Source organism: Echeneis naucrates, chromosome 5, assembly GCF_900963305.1.
Source record: "Echeneis naucrates chromosome 5, fEcheNa1.1, whole genome shotgun sequence".
Classification (NCBI taxonomy): domain Eukaryota; kingdom Metazoa; phylum Chordata; class Actinopteri; order Carangiformes; family Echeneidae; genus Echeneis; species Echeneis naucrates.
The window spans coordinates 10,795,346-10,814,952 of NC_042515.1; the positions used below are offsets into that span (position 1 = coordinate 10,795,346).

A 19,607-nucleotide genomic window follows, 5' to 3' on the forward strand; every position below is an offset into this window, starting at 1 on the left:
GTGTTGTTTGGTGACTATTTTGTAGATTCTGTACGGTCTTGCTGGTAAACGGAGTTCCTGTTGCTGATGGGGGATACTAAACTGGATTGGGAGATTCTTTAGTTTCCATGTAAATTATAGCATGCAGAAAATGTGGACGGTTGTAAATCAGCTTTTTTTTTTTTTTTTTTAAAGGTAGGAAATTATGTGTGTATCGCATACAGATAGTGCATGACTACATTGGTGTTTATATGAGAATAAGCAGCCACAATTGCCAGCAGGGAAAAGAGAAAACCACCAGTGAACGTGGGACATATTTTTCATTAAATTTGAAGTTTAAATCCACTGCATGTGATGCCTTTTCCAGCAGCCTAATGTCATCTTGTCAGTTTGCTATTGTAGTCAGGCACAGTGAGAAACTTGGTTATCACAAATGAATGGCGAGGTCTGGATAACTGTATGTGCAGATGAGCGAGCGGGGCTTAAATGTTTTGCATTTCAGCCTCCACACACACACACACACACACGCACGTCACCAACGTCATTGCTACCCTTCCCTGCTTTCCTTATACTTGTCTGTCTGATTGTTCCTGTGACTGCTCCTTTCAACATCATGACATCAGCTTTACATATTGCCAGTTTATACAATACAATATATGATGATATTGGTTTTATGAATTCATTATTCGTTCTTCATAAATTCAAGAATTATCAAAAACTTCACACCAAGAATAGATATTGTCTTTGTTCACTTCAGGGTGATAGAAAAGCACATTATTAAACGGTTTCTTATTTTCCTACTTATTCTCATTTCCAGCAGATGGTAACATTTTTATTTAGATTGTAAAAAAAATTTACATTAAAAATATCAATTATAATAAAGCTAAACACTGCTAGAAGAAAAAAAATAAGATTAAATAATATTTTCCTTATATTATATATTTTCCTTAAAATTTGCTAATTGTGTTCACATGCCATTTGGTATTGGGCATAAAACATACAGTGGCCTTTAACTGTCGTGTTTGATCAGTAAATAGTAACCTTGTAGAGGCTAAAAGGCTTTTATAGAGGTGAAGGATAACTTCAGAGTTGGATGACAATTCACTGCAGATTTGTTACTATACAAGGAGACCTATATTAATTGGTTCCACTGTTAACACAGAAATATAATTTATAGCTGTTTTAAAAGTTAAGCACATTACTCTCATCAAGCAGCTGAAGTCATTATTTCCTAGGTTGCTTGAACTTGTATTCACTGATTATTATTTATTTATTTATTTATTTTTTGCCACTTGGTTATCATGGGAAGTTGTGAACACAATAGCACATCATCACCTTTTATGTGGATATGGTTAACTTGTGAGAAAAACAGCAGTAATGGAGCAACATTATCATTCATTTGAAGTCGGGTCTCAGAGTGCCTAGTGAAGTCCAGTATTCTCCTCCCATTATCTCTGTTTTTCGTTTTCCTAAGGGAAATTTCTGGCTCTTTTGCTGTAAAATATTTCACTGAGTTCATCAGCTGGTTGCAAACTGTGTATCTCTGCGGAGCAGGTGCTGTACAGTGGGTTCATCTGCTCATGGCTGAAAATGAGAGCAGTCAGTCAGACAGCTGAACAATGACGTAAAAACTCACTGTAAAGCTAATCACTGCAGGTGATCATCCTCATAATGTTCATCACTACCAGCCCCCCCCCTCGTCTGAAACAATGAAGGATATTCAGCTAAAGTGTAATACTCTAGGTAGGTTAAGGCTTCACGTTGGATGTAAATTAAGTTCTCTGTGGTATATGGCTGGATCACTCTGTTTGGAAAGAAGAGAATGATTTTAATCTGTGCAGTTTCATGTGCAGCTACCTCTGATGTTTCTCATCGTGTTTGAAATATATCTGTGAGTAGCCTTCTTGCCTGGTAGTGGGGGGACATTGGCGAGTTTTGATAGGCTGAATCAGAAAGAGGAAGTGACACTGGAAAGAAATGAGTTTAGCATCTTCAGCACCAATTAGTAACTGGTTGTGCCTTACATCAGCCAAATTCTTCATGTTACCAGAAGAAGCTGTAAATTTCGAAATTTGCCTCAGCTACATGTAAAACACCATCTTTTGTGTGTGTGTGCGTGCATGTGCAGCACATACAACCTGTATTTGTCTCACAGGCCCCAGGTTCCTTCAAGTGGAGGAAGCTTTCCTGTCAACCGACTCGGCCAACGTCCCAGATCAACTCAACAAACCAGATTTAAATGTGTGGAAGAAAAGTGCCAAATAGAAAAACCAAACAAAAAAACCAGACGGCAGCAGAGAGAGTGGGATAAGGAGAATGGAGTTTGAGAGATAGTAAAAACACAGGCCGTATTTCTGTCATCAACTTTACAGACCCCATCTTTCTCTCTCTGCCCCTCACCCATCCAACCCCTTTGGTGTGTGCCCAGTGAAGGGGCACTATCATTTACCCGCACGCTAATTAGAGCTGTCAGCACAGCAAACTCCACTTCACTCACCATCAGCCTCACAAATTACATTTCACGTGTTTGTTATTTACTGCGCTTCTTTAATTAGAAAATTTATTTTTGAGAAGCACTCTGGAGGTGTGGTAAAATATCTCCCCTCTGTCTTCTGTCTGTATATATTAATAATCACCCCCTCTCAGACACAGCCCACCCCCCCTACTAAATCTTATTCCTGAGTGAAACAGTTTGAATCCTGCACATGAATTGTAATAGTAATTAGTTACAAAATGAATTCTTGGGGCATGGTTTTGTAAAGTAAACTGGAAAGAATACCAATGAGGTTGTACAGTATCTTCTGGGTGTTACTTTTCTGAGACCAAAGCTACCAAAAAAAAAGCCAGTTTCCTCAGTAAAGCCTTACACTTTGTTTGAGCTTGTGTTTGTGCATGTGTGAGCTTCTGCCAATTTCTGTTTGTTTCAGTTTCCTCTGTAGGATGAAAGGTTTAAGGTTTTTCTCTTTTAACGCTCAGCCAGGCCACAAAGCAGCCCTGAAGGGAAAGGAGAGGGGGAGCGGCAGGAAGGAAACAGGAGATGGGGGTGACATGGAGGAGGAATCGGGCTGATAGCTCAGAGACAGAGAAGGATGTGGCACATATAAATTCCGACATGCTGCTCTGTAACGTGTTTGATTTACAGTGTCACTTCGTCCAAATTACAACAACACAGATTTTGTTACTGACCTTTAAAATTCTTTGAAAGCCGTTTCTAGTGGCACCTTCAAATAATCCTCTTTAGCTGGGACACCTTTTGTGGAAATGCATGTTGCTGCTGAATTTAATTACTAAGAGCCACAAACCCCCCCCCAACTGCTTTGGGCTGGAATTAAAGTAAAGGAAAGCTTCAGAGATTAAGGATGAAAAATTCAAATCAAACTTTCTGAGAATCTGTTTGGTTGATAGGGTGAGCGGGGCATTTGTAATTGATGTGAATTGATTGTCTAAGTGAACAGACTTTTTTTTTTTTTCCTTTATAATCTATATAAGTTATAATATATGATCCAGATAATCTTCCAGTTGAGATTTGGAAGATTGCGCTATCTAGATATTCACTCACTGGGATGCTAAACATGCTGTATATGCCTAACTGTTACCCTACCTGCCTGCTTTTGGCTCAAACTTAGCAGACTTAAACTACACCAGAAGCACTTAGTCTCTCAATTTAAAAAGCAAAACAAGTAAACGGCTTATGCCAATGACAGCAATGATGGTTATGGCTCTTCAAAGGGGCTCAGCTAATAGCTTTAGCTCCATTACTGTTATGGGCGTCTTATGAGGGACCGCTTGTGTTCTACTGTGATATATTACAAGCCACTGTGCCTTTTTTTTTTTTTTTTTTCTCTGTGTACAATCAATGCATGTATGGCTACCGATTCCTGTAGCGCAGAGTTAATACACAGCATAGCTCAGATTGCTGTGGCTGGCTCCTTATCACAAGTATATCAGTATGAATAATGTGTGTATGTGGAGCTGGGGTCATGGGATAAAGTTGGTATGGGAAAGGGGTTGAAGAATGATCTCACGCAGAGATGCTCCATAAATCCCCGTCATAATTGTTTCCCTACTTAGTGTGCGGTCTTGTTCCATAAAGGGGCAAAGCCAAGGGTGCTCTAAATGTCAGGGGAATGGCACGCTGATGAATTACCTTTTAAAGATATCAGAGAGAGGCGCGTTTCATGTGAAAGCATGACCCCCAATGCCTGGGGGTTCTGTCCGCCTATGTGAGTATATTTGCCCCCAAGGGGAAATTTGTCTTTTTATCAACTGTCCAGAGAAGTCACAGCATATCCTAACTGAATAAATCAAACAGAATTACTTTGTTGCGTTCCCTTATCTCTGATGTGCCCGTTTTTCTGCAGAGATCTCCTACAGATGTGCCTTTTCATGTGTGTGTTTGGTTCGGACCAACAGAAGACATGACTGATTTGGTTTAAACTGGCGAATTAAACACACATGCACTGTTTCGCTACGCTAGGTCGAAAGATGAAGACTGACCAGCGGTTGGTTGGGAATGAACAAATGTAAACACTGAGGGAACACGCCGCGCACATAATCACAGGTATTAGATTTATGTGAATGCACGGTCCTAAGCAGCGATCTGACTAAATAATCGGTCTTGTGTGGCCAGCCAGACTTTGGTCAATACCTTGATGTTAGTTGGGTAGCTGAGGAGGTTCTAGTTTTCAACAGATGTCACAGAATGCCTCGGCGCCCTTGGCCGGTCATCACGGACCCAGTGCCTCCTCAGATAAGAGCGCCCAGGACTTCACAGCACACAAGCTGTTATTGCAGCAGCCCGCTGTGATATCTCATGCTCAAAGGAATAATACTTTTTACACATTAATCGGATGACTTGCTAAACGCCAAGTAATGCACGACCCACGTGAAATTCAAATGCATAGGTAGGTTCCCAGAAAATTTCACCGTTAATGTCAGTAAAATATCTTCTCTAATCTAACACACTCTCTACAGTTGTCTCTTTGGTTGTTGCAATGTAAGCACCGTGCTGTGTGACAGAACATGAAGACATTCCCTCTTTTTTGTGTTTCTTGGCGAAGGCAGCCGAGTTCGTAGGAGAAATGTCACCCAGTATGTGCTCTTCAGGAATAAGTCATGAAATAGCTATACAACAAAAAGTTGACAGAGCTGATGAGCTATAACTGTAACTGTATGTTTTACAGCAACAGGAACAGCACATCATCCATTCGCCCAGTCTCTATAGCACTTACACCTGCAGGGTGGTGTTTTACACCCACAATTTACTGCAATGTACATTTCTTTGGATTGTGGGATGAAGTTTTAGTACGCAGAGGGAACAGGCAGGCTCGGTCAGAACATGTAAACTCCACACAGAAAGGCCTGTGGTTTGGACCATGAACTTGAATTAAAGATGGCTGCAACCTCTGCAACGTAACTGATTTTTGAAGAGTGGTTTTGAAGCAGAGTGGGCAGCCAAACATCCGGCGAATCGAAAAATCTAATAAATAAAATATAAAGATGCTCAGAATGAAAAATTATGAGTTGTATGGAAAGTCTCACTCACTCTAGTCATGAAGAGAAAAATGACTGTACCTGCTGTGACCAGAAACATTGCTTTTATTTCTGCTTGAACATTTGAAGTCTATGTGATATGAATTGCTTTTGGAGCCAGCTTCAAGTGGCCATTCCAAGAGCTGCAGTTTTTTGCTCTACGGGGTTGTTGTCATTTCTCAGCAGGGTTACAGCAGAGGGAACCGCCGGCTTCAGACCCAGAACCTTGATGCTGTGAAGCCTTAATGCTAACCTCACCCCAACACCTCCAAATACAGGAAAGCTAAATGACCATTTAGCTTTTTATAAATAATCAGACATCTACCATTTTCTATTTAGCATTTTAAGGATTTTGGGGAGCTTTGCTTGTTCTTTTTGCTCCTTCCCATGTTGAGTGAGAAATCTCCTTTTACAGGTCGTGAAACCAGCCACTCATTTGTGTTAAATTCTGTGTTGGTTTCTATCAATCATCCTCCTCTCTCTGGATTTTTATGTTTATCCCCATCGGTCCTGTAGGGCTGCATCCATCCTCCTCCATTCTACCTTTGTGATTATGTCTATGAATTTTTAGAAAAACACGTTGAGGAGCTCCCCTTGGTGATGGCAGCAACTTGGCTTTCATATATTCCTGTCCTCCAGACACTACTTAGGGCTTGTGTAGTGAGCTTGCATGTGCGCATGTGTAAGTTTGTGTGTATTTGTTTTACAGGATTCTAGAGAGTGAAGAAACTTAGCTCTGTTTTGAGCCCAAATTTCGGAAAGAGTTTGCCAAGATGGAATAGAGTTTACAGCTGAAAAAATAGGAATACTGTTGTGTTTTTAGGTAACAACTGCATGATTGTGATTCACCTGAAGATTTCAGCTCAGGGTGAAAGTGGTGGATGAATAAGATAGGAGGTTCTATTTCTCACCTTTAAACCGATAGGCTTTCAAAGTATCTGAGCAGCAATTGAAAAGAATGGGAAGGATGGGAAATGATGATGTATTTGTGTGAAATTCAAACGAGGGGTCAAGAAAAGATGGACTTTGCTTCAGAGGCTAATCTAGCTTTGGTTGGTCAAGTAATTAAATCAGAGGAGCGAGTGGACTTCTCCTCAGCTCAGCGCCTGATCTTGTTTCCTCTTTAATCAGGTGACTATTGAAGCTTTGATTGCACTCCCCATCTTCTGACTTCAGCTTTGCTGCTAAACACAGACTGAGAGCATTTTGGCTGGTTGTGTGTGTGTGTGTGTGTTGGGGGGGTTGTAGAAATATATATGATACAGACAAAAAGAATATGAGTTATGTTTGAGTGACTTAGAAAGGAAACAAGGTACTCTTTGAAGCTACAATAGCATTATTTTACTACCACCAGCGGCATGTTATTTCATTTCTTGCTGACTAGATGATGAATACCTCTCTAAAAGACCATTAATCCATTTCACAAAGCAACACTGACCTGAGATATATCTATGACCTTACGTTTTAAATCAAAACACACACATTGACACAGTTAGGTGAGCAGGTTTTTTTTTTTTTCGTCTTCTTTCCACTTTCTTGTTCCTCTCAATCCTCCAACACAGAAATAGCTTTGTATTTCAAAGCTATCAGAAGTTCAGAAGTGGCTTCAGCTTCTTCATGCTCCAGGTGACACATGACCTCCTCCAAGGTCATCTCAGATTCCTCATCCGTACTCGACAGCGATGATTCCGATTAGGCCGATGCCCCGCTAAGAGGAATACCGCCAGCCGGGCCGTGCTCATACATCCATTCCTATGTACTTAGTTTACTGCTGCTGGCATGGACAAGGTTGTTGAGAAAGAAGAGTTGACCTTTGGGGAACTGTAAGGAAAAAAAAATAGTATTTTGCACATTGGTTACACTATATTTTATCCTCATTACTAAACACATTATTTATATGGTTTTAAATTAGGAAACTGCTTTGTTAAATTGTGCATATTAAAGAACAAATGTAACGTATCAATAATAGAAGTTTCTGGATGTAAATCGGATTCCAAAAACTTATTTTCAGTGCCTGTAGTTTAAACACATATGGTTTATTTTACTACATACTTCGAGGGGCTACACCACATAATCAGCACCTCATTTGTAATTCTCTGCGATTTATTTATTTATTTATTTTTTTCTTTTTATATAACCAGAGGCTATATTCTGAGTTGTGCTTGTTGCAAAAAACCTTGTTTATAAAAAAAAACCTTGTGAAAAGGGTACTCCCTGCAGGAGAAATCTTGGGGAGATTAAAAATAGGGGAAAGGAAACTTTATCTTCTTTTATTTATTTTTTTTTTTATGTAATGTTCTATGTTGATGTGTACATTTGAAACCAGTCAGACCCGTATTTACCTGTTCTGCATTGTTTTTCTCTTATGTGTTCCCGCAGCCCCAGTCATCCTAAATGAACTGAACTGGACCCAGGCTCTGGAGAGAGTGTTCATTGAAAACCGCCGTGAGGACAGCTCTCTGCGGTGGCAGGTGTTCGGCAGTGCCACAGGAGTGACCCGTTACTACCCAGGTGGGCCGCAGAGCACTCAGTCAACAGTCTGCCTGATAACTCACAGCAAGATAAAGTCTAAATTGACCCTATGGCCCTTCAGCAGCAGAACATTGGAAATCTCTTATCAGATGACTGTACTGGTAACTTGATAGACGGAATGAAATTATGATTACTTTGATCTAATCTGATTTGAAAAATCCCACAGCGCCCTGTATGACCAATAACTTGCTTCCTCACTCTCATCAGCCACACCATGGAGGGCACCCAACAAGATTGACCTGTATGACGTCCGTAGAAGACCGTGGTAAGTGCAACATCTTTGTTGAACCTGTAAGTCTCAGTGTAATTTCTTTTCTTCCTCTCTTATGCTTAACGCATATTGAACGATGAATTTGAAAGGAGTGACCAGTACCTTCATCCTGAGCATTGCAGGTATTTTCAGAGGCAATTGTTTCCTAATTGAACACCTTGGGACACCACAGGGGCATAAAGTAACCGGATTTGCTGGCTTTAATAAGAGTATTGTCTCGATCCACATAAGTGTGGACTGTTGGACACCATTTACGTCTGTCTTAGCTCTCAGCCTCTGTAGCACAGAGAAGCTGCGTCTAACCAATGGCTGCACCGATTTAACACATCACTGCAATACCTGTGCTGCCAGCAGCGGCACTGTCATGCTGTCTTCAAATTGTGACAAACTGTGTTGATGTCAGTAAACACACATACTGGATATTTAATTTTTAATTTGTGCTGTAAACCTTCAATAGCCTTTGATTTTTAGAAAGACGATACAGCAGGGTCTTTTTCAGCTTCAGCTAATCTTCACACTTCTTTGCCTATTGTTGGACTTTAAATAAGTAACCTTCTTATTTATAACCCCTATTGCATGTTGAACATGTTGTTACTTCACGGCACTACTCCAAAATACTCTTGGTTACAAACGTAACCTGTTGTATGCATCAGTGCAGCTTTCACAGTGATTTATTTTAACCTAATTTAAATTATTTAACTAAAGTGGTGACAACTTTACAACTGTAGTCACATATACAAAAGAAAAGCTTCAATTCTTAAATTCAGCCTTGGATAAAGAATCCTGGACGTTTCTTTGTCTCTGGCTACTGCAGCCCTTTAGCCTACAGCTAAATAAAAGATATTGTTTCTTGGAATGAGATCAAATCATTTTCCCGACCCATATTTATCCCACCAAGTGATAGTGAGCTAGATCCATGTTTTGATACACGGAAAGAGCAAAATGGGGACTAATGCTTTTGTTCAAAGCGGACATCCTTGTCTGTGGTTCTTACTTCAACAGCTGATCCCTGTACAGTTCTGGGGTGGGCAAGTGTGACAGGTTGGACAGAACTAGGCTGAGTCAAGCCAAACAGTCCCCTCACCCACCCGCCTGAGCCTCCTGTCAACCCTTCCACATTCAGTCTACCTGCCACTGTCACATCGGCTTTTTGGCAGCCCTGACTGTTGCCTGGTTACAGGTTGGAGTGAACTGGACATAATCATGGCAGCAATGTTGATTAAACCTGACCTTGTTTTCCGGTTCCCTCTCTGTCCAGCTCTGCTTGAGTGGCTGTTTGAGGTCAGGCCTGGCTGTCAGATGAAGTCATCGTGCTCAGACCAAACAAACAAAAGACAAACAGATTAAGTTTTTGTATTCTGGTTGAGATTAAGAAACTCAAAATCCACAATCTTGATGTGTAAGTGGAGTTTAAAAGGGTCAAAGTTTCATTAAATGGTCCATAAAAACATCAATACAATGGAAGTAATAGTCATAAAATACAAAAAAAAAAGATATTAAAAAAATCACAATCCCAAACGAAAAATCTTTTAAGCCATTTAAAAAAAAAAAAAAATGTAAAACATCAAAACAGGCAAAAATGTTATGAGTTTGACACCCAAAACACATTAACACACACCATTTTTTTACTGTTAATTCTAAACATGTTCTGATAAACAACCGAGAGGTTTGATCCGTCATTCAGGGATAACAGGCTCTTGTTGGATGCCGCTCGTGTTTACTTTTAGATAATGCACTGATATTATGCCTTTTAACATAAAAATGAAAAGGGATTGCCCAAGACCTCAGTGTATTGGTAATCATCAGCCTAACGAGGTGTTCTCTGACAATTTAATCAACTTAACAACCAAAGAGAGTCTCCCTGGTGCTCCACTGTCACAGCAGGCAACGTGATAAACATGAAGAATGCTGGAAAACACAAGGCGTTATGTCGAAGGACAACTTAAAACAAGGTTACAGTCTTTGATCCGTCAGCACAATAACAAGACTTTAATTTTCTTACACACTCTGACTAGGAGATGCTTCCTAAAGAAAGGAAGACAGAGGAAATGAGAAAATGAGGCGGGCTGCTGAGCGGCAGCAGCTTTTAAGACGGTGCATGACGAAGGAACGGGTGGATATCTTTGCAGAGCACCAGCTTGCCTTCCCTGTGGTCCTCCATTTTTGTCACTGTCATATCTGTCGAGCTTTTCTTCGTGTCGGAGCCTTCGACATTTCCTGTGGCCTGTTGCTTAGCAACTTGTGCCCAGCCGTGCTGAGTGGCGGGGCTGTGGCAGGGAGTGTCATTATATGTCAGGTCAGACTTGTGTGATTATAGTCTAACATGCTGTCTCCCCGACTGACATTCTCTGGAGAGGGCAGCCAATCACACACATTACAGAAACACTCAACAGGGCTTAGGTAAGGCCGTCATGTGACAGGATGAGAGAGCCGCATCCGTCATGGGAACCGTGCCACAAACAACAACATGAGCGATAACACAAGTGGGACAAAACACAACTCGTGCACCCACTGGGAGAGTCAGTTGAATTGAAATTTCAGTCCTTATCTAGTTTACGGGCGTAAACGTAGATAATACTGCAGCTATATTTGTAAAATATAATACTACAGAATTTCCATATTTGTAGAAAGAATAGCTGCAACCCATTGAAGTAGTTAATGTCAGGTTCTGCTCCAGGTTTCTGCCTCTTAAAAGGAGCCTCTGCTGACAAGTGCTTTCTCTTGGTAAGAATTGTTGGATCCCTGTAATTAATTTTACGTTGATAAGGCTTAGACATGCTCTATTTGGAAGGTGTCTTGAGACTACTTCTGGGGTGAATTGGCACTATACAATAAAAATTTAACAGGCATCTGAGAGACTACAATCATTTTCCTTTTTTTGAACAAACCCACATGTTATTACCTTTACCTAAGTGCGCTTTAAAGTGGGGCAATCTAACATTTCAGGAACGTAGCACTGTGACATACTAAAATCCAGTGTAACAAAAGGAACAATAGACACGCTACTTATCGTTACAAAATGATGAATAATACCTTGCTAAACTTATCAGAGCTATCATAAGTTTCTGGTCAAACCAGACCAAAGCAGCACAACCCCTGCGGAGAATTCAGAAATAAATGTATTTTACTCCTTTTTAATTTGGACTTTCATCTATTCGAGAAAGAGAAAATGTGTTTTCATCTTTTAAAGTGAGGTAGTTTGAAAGGACCCTCATTATGTAGTTTTATTCATATCATGAAAGGGCAACTAACAACCTACGCTAATTAACCTCTGCTCTCATAGTGGACTTGCTTCCAGAGTTTTCGTACATTTTCATAAACACTTTTTGCTGTCCAATGTTATTCAAAGTAAGAGGATGTTAGCCGGCATTTTTTTTCCTCTTTCTCTCTTCTAATTGTAAAGCAAAGAGCCGATCAATGATGAATCCTGGATTAAATTATTCTCTGATAGAAATCATATCTGATGTGCAAGAAATTTTATAGTGCGTGTAGTATCATGAGTAATAACATTAAATGAAACTTTATTGCAAAAAATCTGAGCAAACAGGGCGGAAATTAAAACCTCCCAGACTAGACTTTTAGTCCTGTGCAAAACAAACACAAACAGGCAAACAAAAGTCTCATCTCCACTCAGATACATCAGAATTGGGCTGAAATGCCAGATAGATAATGGAGCTTTTCAAATACCAGTATAACCACTGGAACACACAGGCACAATCACAGGACATGCTTGAGTAATGCTTGCACTAACACTGTCTCTGGGGGCTCATCACTCAGTCATAAACAGTGATTCAGTATGAAGAGTGGAAATAGCGGGCAGAATTCATGGCCAGTTTGTAGCTTAATAGACCTGTAGTTTCTCCGCGACGGATGGATGATAGCAGGGCTGACCTGGCCAGAGCTGACCAGGTGCACTTCTTACCAAAAAGATTGGTGGGCCGTCTGCCTCTACAGATGGGCTCTCTCCCCCTTCTTCGCCCCCACCAACAGCCCCGGGAAAATTAATGGTCCAGTCAACATACTTAATTGTCTCCAATTGCTCTGATATTAATTATTAACATTTGTCCATTATAATGTCTGTTCGTGATATCAAGGGAAGCGAAGCATAGCGAGAAGTCAAGGCAGAGGGGGGAGAGGGAAATGAAAGGGCGAAGGGAGAAGTCAGCAGAGACAGGCAAGGAGTCCTGTTAGCCAAGCGTTGCAGAGATCCCATTACCTCCCTGGTTCACAATGGCATGCAGACTATATCTCATATTGATTTCTTTAAGAAGTCAATCTAACCTCTATGTAAATGTTATAGCTACTGGTCAACCTTCGAAGCTGAGGCTCCCCAGAATACCATTCATTCTTAATAGCTACAGCTCCATCTTTCATCTTTTCCTGCAGTTATTCTCCACTCTTCGTTCGTTTCACTTTCTTCCCTCCTCACTTGGGGTTGAGGCAGACTCAAATAAAGAATGGTGAAAATGAAGGCGATGCAAAGTTTGAGTACGTTTACCTGCAGAATGGCATTTTATGTTTTAGCCAACATATATAAACACACAGTGGGAGACCGTTTGTTCCATCTTAAGAGCAGCAGTAACAGACTCATTCTCATACTCATAATTGATACTGATGTGCTCCAATGTGCAGGACTAATTCAATATTTTGTACTTCGTTGAGAGGGGAATGTGGTGGAGAAATTGAGCGTAGAATTTTGTGTGTTCTTCTCAGGCACAACTCAAAGATGGAAATATGAATGTTGGTACCGACACTTCCAATAATCCAAAGAAAGTGGAATAAATAAGCAGCAGACAACATCTCTTTCTCCTGCAGGCTCTCTGGACGCCATCCTCCTATATTTTTATCTTAATTCAATCTTTATTCGCCTGCCACATCCACATGAGCATTAAGAGAGCAGCAGTCCATAAAATAATACGCCCATCAGCACAACACAAATCCACACACACTTAGGCGTACACACACACACACACACACATTCACACCCACAAGCACTTTTTCTGTGTTACATACAGTTCTATTACGGCATGAACATGATGCATGCATATCGGAGTTCAGACGGTGGAGGAAATTCAGCATTATTGCGGACATGCACACATCTTATGCAGCCCTCTCATGAGGTATATTAAGTGGACAAAAGAGCCAAGAAACATAATTGACAACATTCAAACAATGAAGTGCCAACACACACAGAAAACAGCAAGAAGACTGCACACTTGCGTTAACAAAATAAAAAAAATAAAGCCCAAGTCACTCGATGTATCATGGTGCACATATCTATGGCATGTATCTGATATGTATGCCACTGATAATTCCTCCATTTAAATGTAATGCACAACACTTTGTGGAATGTGTCTGCGTGCATAAATACAATCTCCTGCGCGAGTTAGGCCCCCGGCACAGTTAATGTATTGATTTTACAACGCTGTGCCATGATAAAACTATTTCATGAATTCCAATGAGACTCCTTTTACCAGACTGTTGCAAAAAGAGTGAAATACGATCACCACAACGAAGAATATGTCATTGTGTTCATTGCTTGTATGATGCATTTCTATTAGATTTATATGGGGGTGTTGTCGGTGGGGTGGCTGTGTTGCTGCTTTAATCCCCTCTCACTTAGAGCCATACCTCATTCCACCTCAGTGTAAAGAGCACGGTTGACACACATGCATATCAGACATCAACGTGATTGTACATAATGTCACACACATATTTGTGAAGGCATGAACACAGTTATTTTATGACATACATGATGAATGTTTTGGCTCGCTTGTATTTCACAAGTCATTACCGCTGCTGCGGTCAGACTTGTTTTTTAATTTATATATATACCAATCAAAAGTTTGGGCACATTTTCCTGTTCATTTGAATGAGAAAGTGTGTTCAAAGTTTTGACTGGGAGTGTGTGTGTGTGTGTGTGTGTATATTTATATATATATATATAGATTTTTAGATTTCTTTGTCTGCGTTGGTCATTGTAATTTGATACCCCTTTTTCTTGCAGCCAAACATTTCAATTTTTCAGTGCATCTGCCCATTATCAACCTTCCCTGGAAGCTAGTTTGTCGATTTTTATTGAAGGAAATCACCTTTGTGATGCAGGGGGGAGTGCTACACCTCAGTGAATCAAGGGGGAAACAAAGAATAGACAGGACAGGACAAGGTGATCAAGGGAAGGGGGAGCGGGCAGTGCTGGTAGTATACAGTATAGTGGGGTGAAGGTCGTTTTGTTTTTCCTATACTGCACCCTCAGGATTATGAGAGTCCAAAGAATTTGTGTGTTAATCTTTGGAGAAGTTGCTGTCCAGATAGGAGAAAGCGTCATAACAGCGGAAACAAGTCAAACAAGAGCTGACAGTGTACATGGGCAGAGATCGGTTTAGAGAACCATCTTTTTGGAGGGATTGGTCAGCTTTTTGTGATGAGACCAGACACGTGCTGATGGGTGAATCCAGGCATGCGTGTGGGCGTTCACTAAACAAGCCCCCACCCCCACCCCAGCATGCTGGAACCCCAGCATGAATCTTATTTACTCTAATGCTGAAATATTTTCGTTTACAACCAGGCAGTTGGTCTCACGTTGCCCTCAAAGTAGTTATCACTCGCTGAGAGATGGGATGTAAATACTTGTAAATGATGGACAGGTATATGAATGAAAGGAGAAATGGACATTAGCTTCTTCTACAATAAGCTGCCAGAGTGAATCAGATCCTCATATACAGCAGCGATGTCAAAATAAAATCCTCTCATTTGTTGTGATGGTTCACCTCCAGTGGTCAGACGCTGACCATAACTTTCCGAGGCCATAGGCTGATATGTTGAGTCTAACGGCTGATGGCTGATCGTCGTGTCGCAGTGGGACAGAATAGCCGACAGGGCTCGGTTCAGCACCAGCCAGGCCCATCTGCTTGTCACCTGGTCTTGGCACACAGGAGACTGGGTAATGACAGGGAAAGAATGGCATCAGTGGGCAGAAGCTGAGAGGTAATTACTGACTGGAATCCATGCAGAAACAACACATCTGGATCCATGAGTCAAAATGTGGAGAATTATACACTGATACCGGCCTCAATTTGTGATTGCTATCTGTCGGAATGCTACAGCCGCCTATCAGCCTGGAGACTAAAAAGCCTTGACTCCATCCTCCTCTCTTTGATCCTGGTGTTCTCTGCTCAGAGGCACCGAGAAGAATTTGATCGTTCTTCAGTGATGGAAAAGGAAGTGAAAGGGAAGCGGCTCTGATACGCCAAGACAATCTGCAGTGAAGATCAGCCATGGTAGCACTACTGCTTCAGTGCTGTTCTGGATCATGTGTTGCTCTTCTCTACTCCATCACTACTCACACATTCCTCTTAAACGCCATTACTGCTGATCAATGCTGCCTCTTTCACAGTTAGAGGAAAAAATGAGCTGCTTGAAAGCAATATATTCTCAGCAGATTTCAGGGCCAAAGTTTACACGGTCTGCCATTGTGAGGTTTTACATTGTCAAATGACCCATAATGACTGAGTAATAGAGGTCTGCATTGCTGTATAATTAACATTTAGCCCCTTCAAAATAACTTGAAGTCCCATTAAAGGACTATTCTCCTCCATGAGAAATAGGCTGAACAGGGAAGTTAATGAAATCCTGCAGTTGGTCTGCAGGCATCAGCCATCACCAAATGACCCTCCTTCAATCTCCAGACAGGGTGTCTCCGTCCGTGAGCCTGGGGGAACGGAGACGTGGGCCACATTCTGACTGAGTCTCTGTCCTGCATCGATGATTGCTTTCACAAACCCCATCCGCTCGAAAGAAAGAGGCCATCACTGTGTGGAGTCTCAGATCTCTCCTCCTCTCCCTCTGCCTCGCACTCGTGCAAATTAAGATTTCAGTAATTAAATTGATAAAAGTCAAGCATGCCAATATGACTCATGGTTCCAGACCTGATTTCATATGCCACACAGTTGTGGAGAGCTGCACAAGTTCTACCTTTGATGTAGCATTCTTTATTATTGGAAATAATTGGATTCTCCCTCCCCCTCTCCCTCACACATACACACATTTTGCCCATATTCGGTCTGGGCATGCTCAGTTAATCGACCTCTTGCAAGGCAGTGCTGGTGCTGCCGAGTCTCTGCTCCATCTGGGGTTTTCCAGGCCGCTTTTCAGCAGAGCAGGGCCCAGGTTGTGTCTGAAAACCGGATTTGAACAGCCTAGGGAGTGTCCTGGGGGAAGTCACTTCGTCTTGGGTTAGGGGTCATTCTGCAGGTTTGGAGTGGCGCCTGCCAGTGTGCCGGAGCACTGAGACTTGTGGGAGCGAAGCCTACCGGGGCTACGTCGCTCTACCTCCATATCAGCTTGGCCGTGCGTAAGAACAGAGCCTCTCAGGCCCGCAGGCAGCTGGCTTCCCTCCACACTCAGCAGAATGGCTGATAATCAGCAGAAAGAGACCCCTGATGATTACTTTGACTCTGCCTAAGACGGTTGCTAACTGCTCGCCTGTTCGCTCCTCAGAATGTCAAACTAGTACTCACATCTGAAGCCCCTCATCCCAGTGTGCAATAGAAAAATACCTATAATGTCCATCAATGTCAACTCTCTTTGTATCAGGGGAAAATGGGAACTTAATTGCCACTGGAGCAGAACAAAGGGATATTTCATATTCCTCACTATATAATCCTTTATCCACCATAACCAGATGTCACATGTGAGCTTCTTCCAAGACACAAGATTCCTGGCCTTGCTAGTTTTAGTTCCATCGCTGCTTTGTGGGCCTTCAACGGGCTGCGGCAGACAGGCACCCAAAACAACAACTATTTTAAGTCTTGTTTGCAACCAAAGCATGAAGGTCAAAAGTAGCTGGTGCCCCCCCCCCCCCGAACAAAGAGACCGCCGGACTACATCATGTGTTTGAAGATCAACTGATGACTCATTAAAGGAACAGAAGCTTTCGTGTTTAGTTGACAGTACTTAGCTCAGCACAGGTCAGCACCACCCCAGCTGCGCCTCAACAACTTTATATAATTTTCAAGTGACTAAAAATAAAGCATTTTGCATTGTATGAGTCACTGTAGCATCACTGCAGACATTTCTTTTCCTTTTTTTTTTTACTTTTATTTAAGTTAAGCGAGACTGGTATCCATTCATCTCAACTCCATCATTATCAGCAGGTCTCCATCGTCCATCTCACCTGTAAATTTTCTGAAACAAGAATCCAGCTAATTCAAACAGGTTTGAAATAAAATTGCAGGGTGGCAATATCTAAATATATCAGAAGCATCTTAACATCTTAACGTCATTTGGTTCTAGGTATTATGAAGCTTTTGTTGATATATATGTTGATTTTGTACATTTTGGAGGGCATGTCATACTAAGGAGACGGTTTTTATATTGATCGCTTGTGTTGTTCAGACATTTTAGTTCACTACAGCCCATTGTCGTATTACCATCTACTTGGACTATAAACTAACATTTACTGTGGCTTAAGGAGTAATGACTTGGAGTCATAGTTGCTCAGAATGGTGAAATATCACTGCTGAAGAGGAACAACATTAAACTTTTGTTCCTTCCAGTAGTCTGTGTTTTGTCCCTCCTGTCCTCTCCCTTCCGGTCCACGTCCTATAGGTGCTGAATCATTTCTGCTCCATTTTCTGCTCACTATCTACTGCTGCAAGTTACCTTTAGTTATCATTCCACACTACGACTCACTTCTCACTGTGACCTGTTCCTCTACCTGACTGCTAATATTTACTAGTGCACATTTAATGCTAACAGGTTGCAATCACTGTATGTTTTGTTTGTTTTTTCCATGGCATCTTCTCTCTCTCTGCCTCTGCTTTGCTCTCTCTCTCGCACTCTCTCTCTCTCTCTCTCTCTCTCTCTCATTCGTTCTTTCAACCCAACCAGTCGAGGCAGATGGTCTCCCTCCCTGGACCTGGTTCTGCCTGAGGTTTCTGCCTCTTAAAGGAAGCTTTTCCTTGCCACTGCCGCCAAGTGCTTTTGGAGATATATATTGGGGTCCTTTAACAACTCCATAAAGAGTTTGGTCTAGACTCGCTCTATGTGTAAAGTACCTTCATGTAACTTTGTTATGATTTGGCGTTATATAAATACCTTTGCATTTGATTTATTTGATTTTGATTTGAAGCCAGCTTACAGTAGCTGTTGCGAACACTGAAGTATACTACATAGGACACCTTATTATTGCTTATAATCAAATAAGCCTTTTCTGTATTCTGTGGGCTCAGCTATGGTCCCTTGATATCATCATGGCTCAGCTCATTGTGACTTTGGCTCCTCTCTTCAGCGTGGTTCACAAAGATTGTTGGAAAAAATTAAAGGTGGCTCTTTGTGTCTTTTGTGCAGGTATATCCAAGGTGCATCATCTCCAAAGGACATGGTCATCATTGTGGATGTGTGAGTGTCTCACTGGCTCTTTCTTCAACATCACTCCCTGACTGTGGTGTCTTTCCATAAAAAGGCACTAGTGCCACCTGTTGGTCTGAGGAAGCCTAAAGTTAGAGAGAAGCAACTGCTCCTCGCCCCCTGGTCTCTGGACAACTGTCTCCACAATACAAATGCTGCGTGATGAGAAACCAGTCCCTGATGAAGCACCCAAAAGGGACATTGACAGAAAAACTTTGCTGATAAATTAAGCTCCCAAGATTCTGATCTTTTGTTGAGCCTTTTGGTTTGTTGGTTCTTTCCTACAGGAGCGGCAGCGTCAGCGGACTCACCCTGAAGCTCATGAAGACCTCCGTCGTGGAGATGCTAGACACTCTTTCCGATGATGACTATGTGAATGTGGCTAGGGTGAGTGAAAGTTTGTAGCTCCTGACTTGCAATTAATCCTACAAATCACCCATGGAAACAGCAATAACACAAATATTTGTCTTATTCATTACACAGGTGGTAATCAAGCAGGGAGTCAGCAAAAGGCACAGTGTCCTTATACTGCTCCCAGTTGTTTGCTCGGAGTAGAAGCGCTGCACTTCCCTCATTATAGTCTATTTGCTCTTCCTGCATCGCTGTTGTCCATGTGGGATTTTGCTGCTCTGTCTCTTTCACTCTCTGCTGATTACTAAGCTTTCTATTAGGACTAATGTTTAGGGGAATATTAATGTTATCCTATATTGCAGGACAGATAAACACACACACACACACACACACACACACACATGTCCACATGCTTGGTGTGGTGGCTCTGTTTAGAGACTTCCTTCAGTAATCCTTCATAATCCATTGCTCTTAGCCACTGTATGCCTCTAAATCCCAGCTCTAAGAGCAAGAAATGAGCATGGTAATCTGG

General features: G+C 41.6%; 1 protein-coding gene across 2 annotated transcripts in view; it reads left to right on the top strand.

Annotated features, from left to right (window-relative positions):
• cacna2d2a (calcium channel, voltage-dependent, alpha 2/delta subunit 2a) overlaps positions 1 to 19,607 on the top strand; it is a 133,272-nt gene that overhangs the window by 88,691 nt on the left and 24,974 nt on the right. For both annotated transcript variants that reach the window (XM_029501182.1, XM_029501181.1), the window contains exons 7-10: positions 7,891 to 8,022; positions 8,251 to 8,308; positions 18,665 to 18,715; positions 19,012 to 19,111. In XM_029501182.1, coding sequence (XP_029357042.1) covers positions 7,891 to 8,022; positions 8,251 to 8,308; positions 18,665 to 18,715; positions 19,012 to 19,111 — 341 coding nt within the window. The remainder of the gene's footprint in view (positions 1 to 7,890; positions 8,023 to 8,250; positions 8,309 to 18,664; positions 18,716 to 19,011; positions 19,112 to 19,607) is intronic.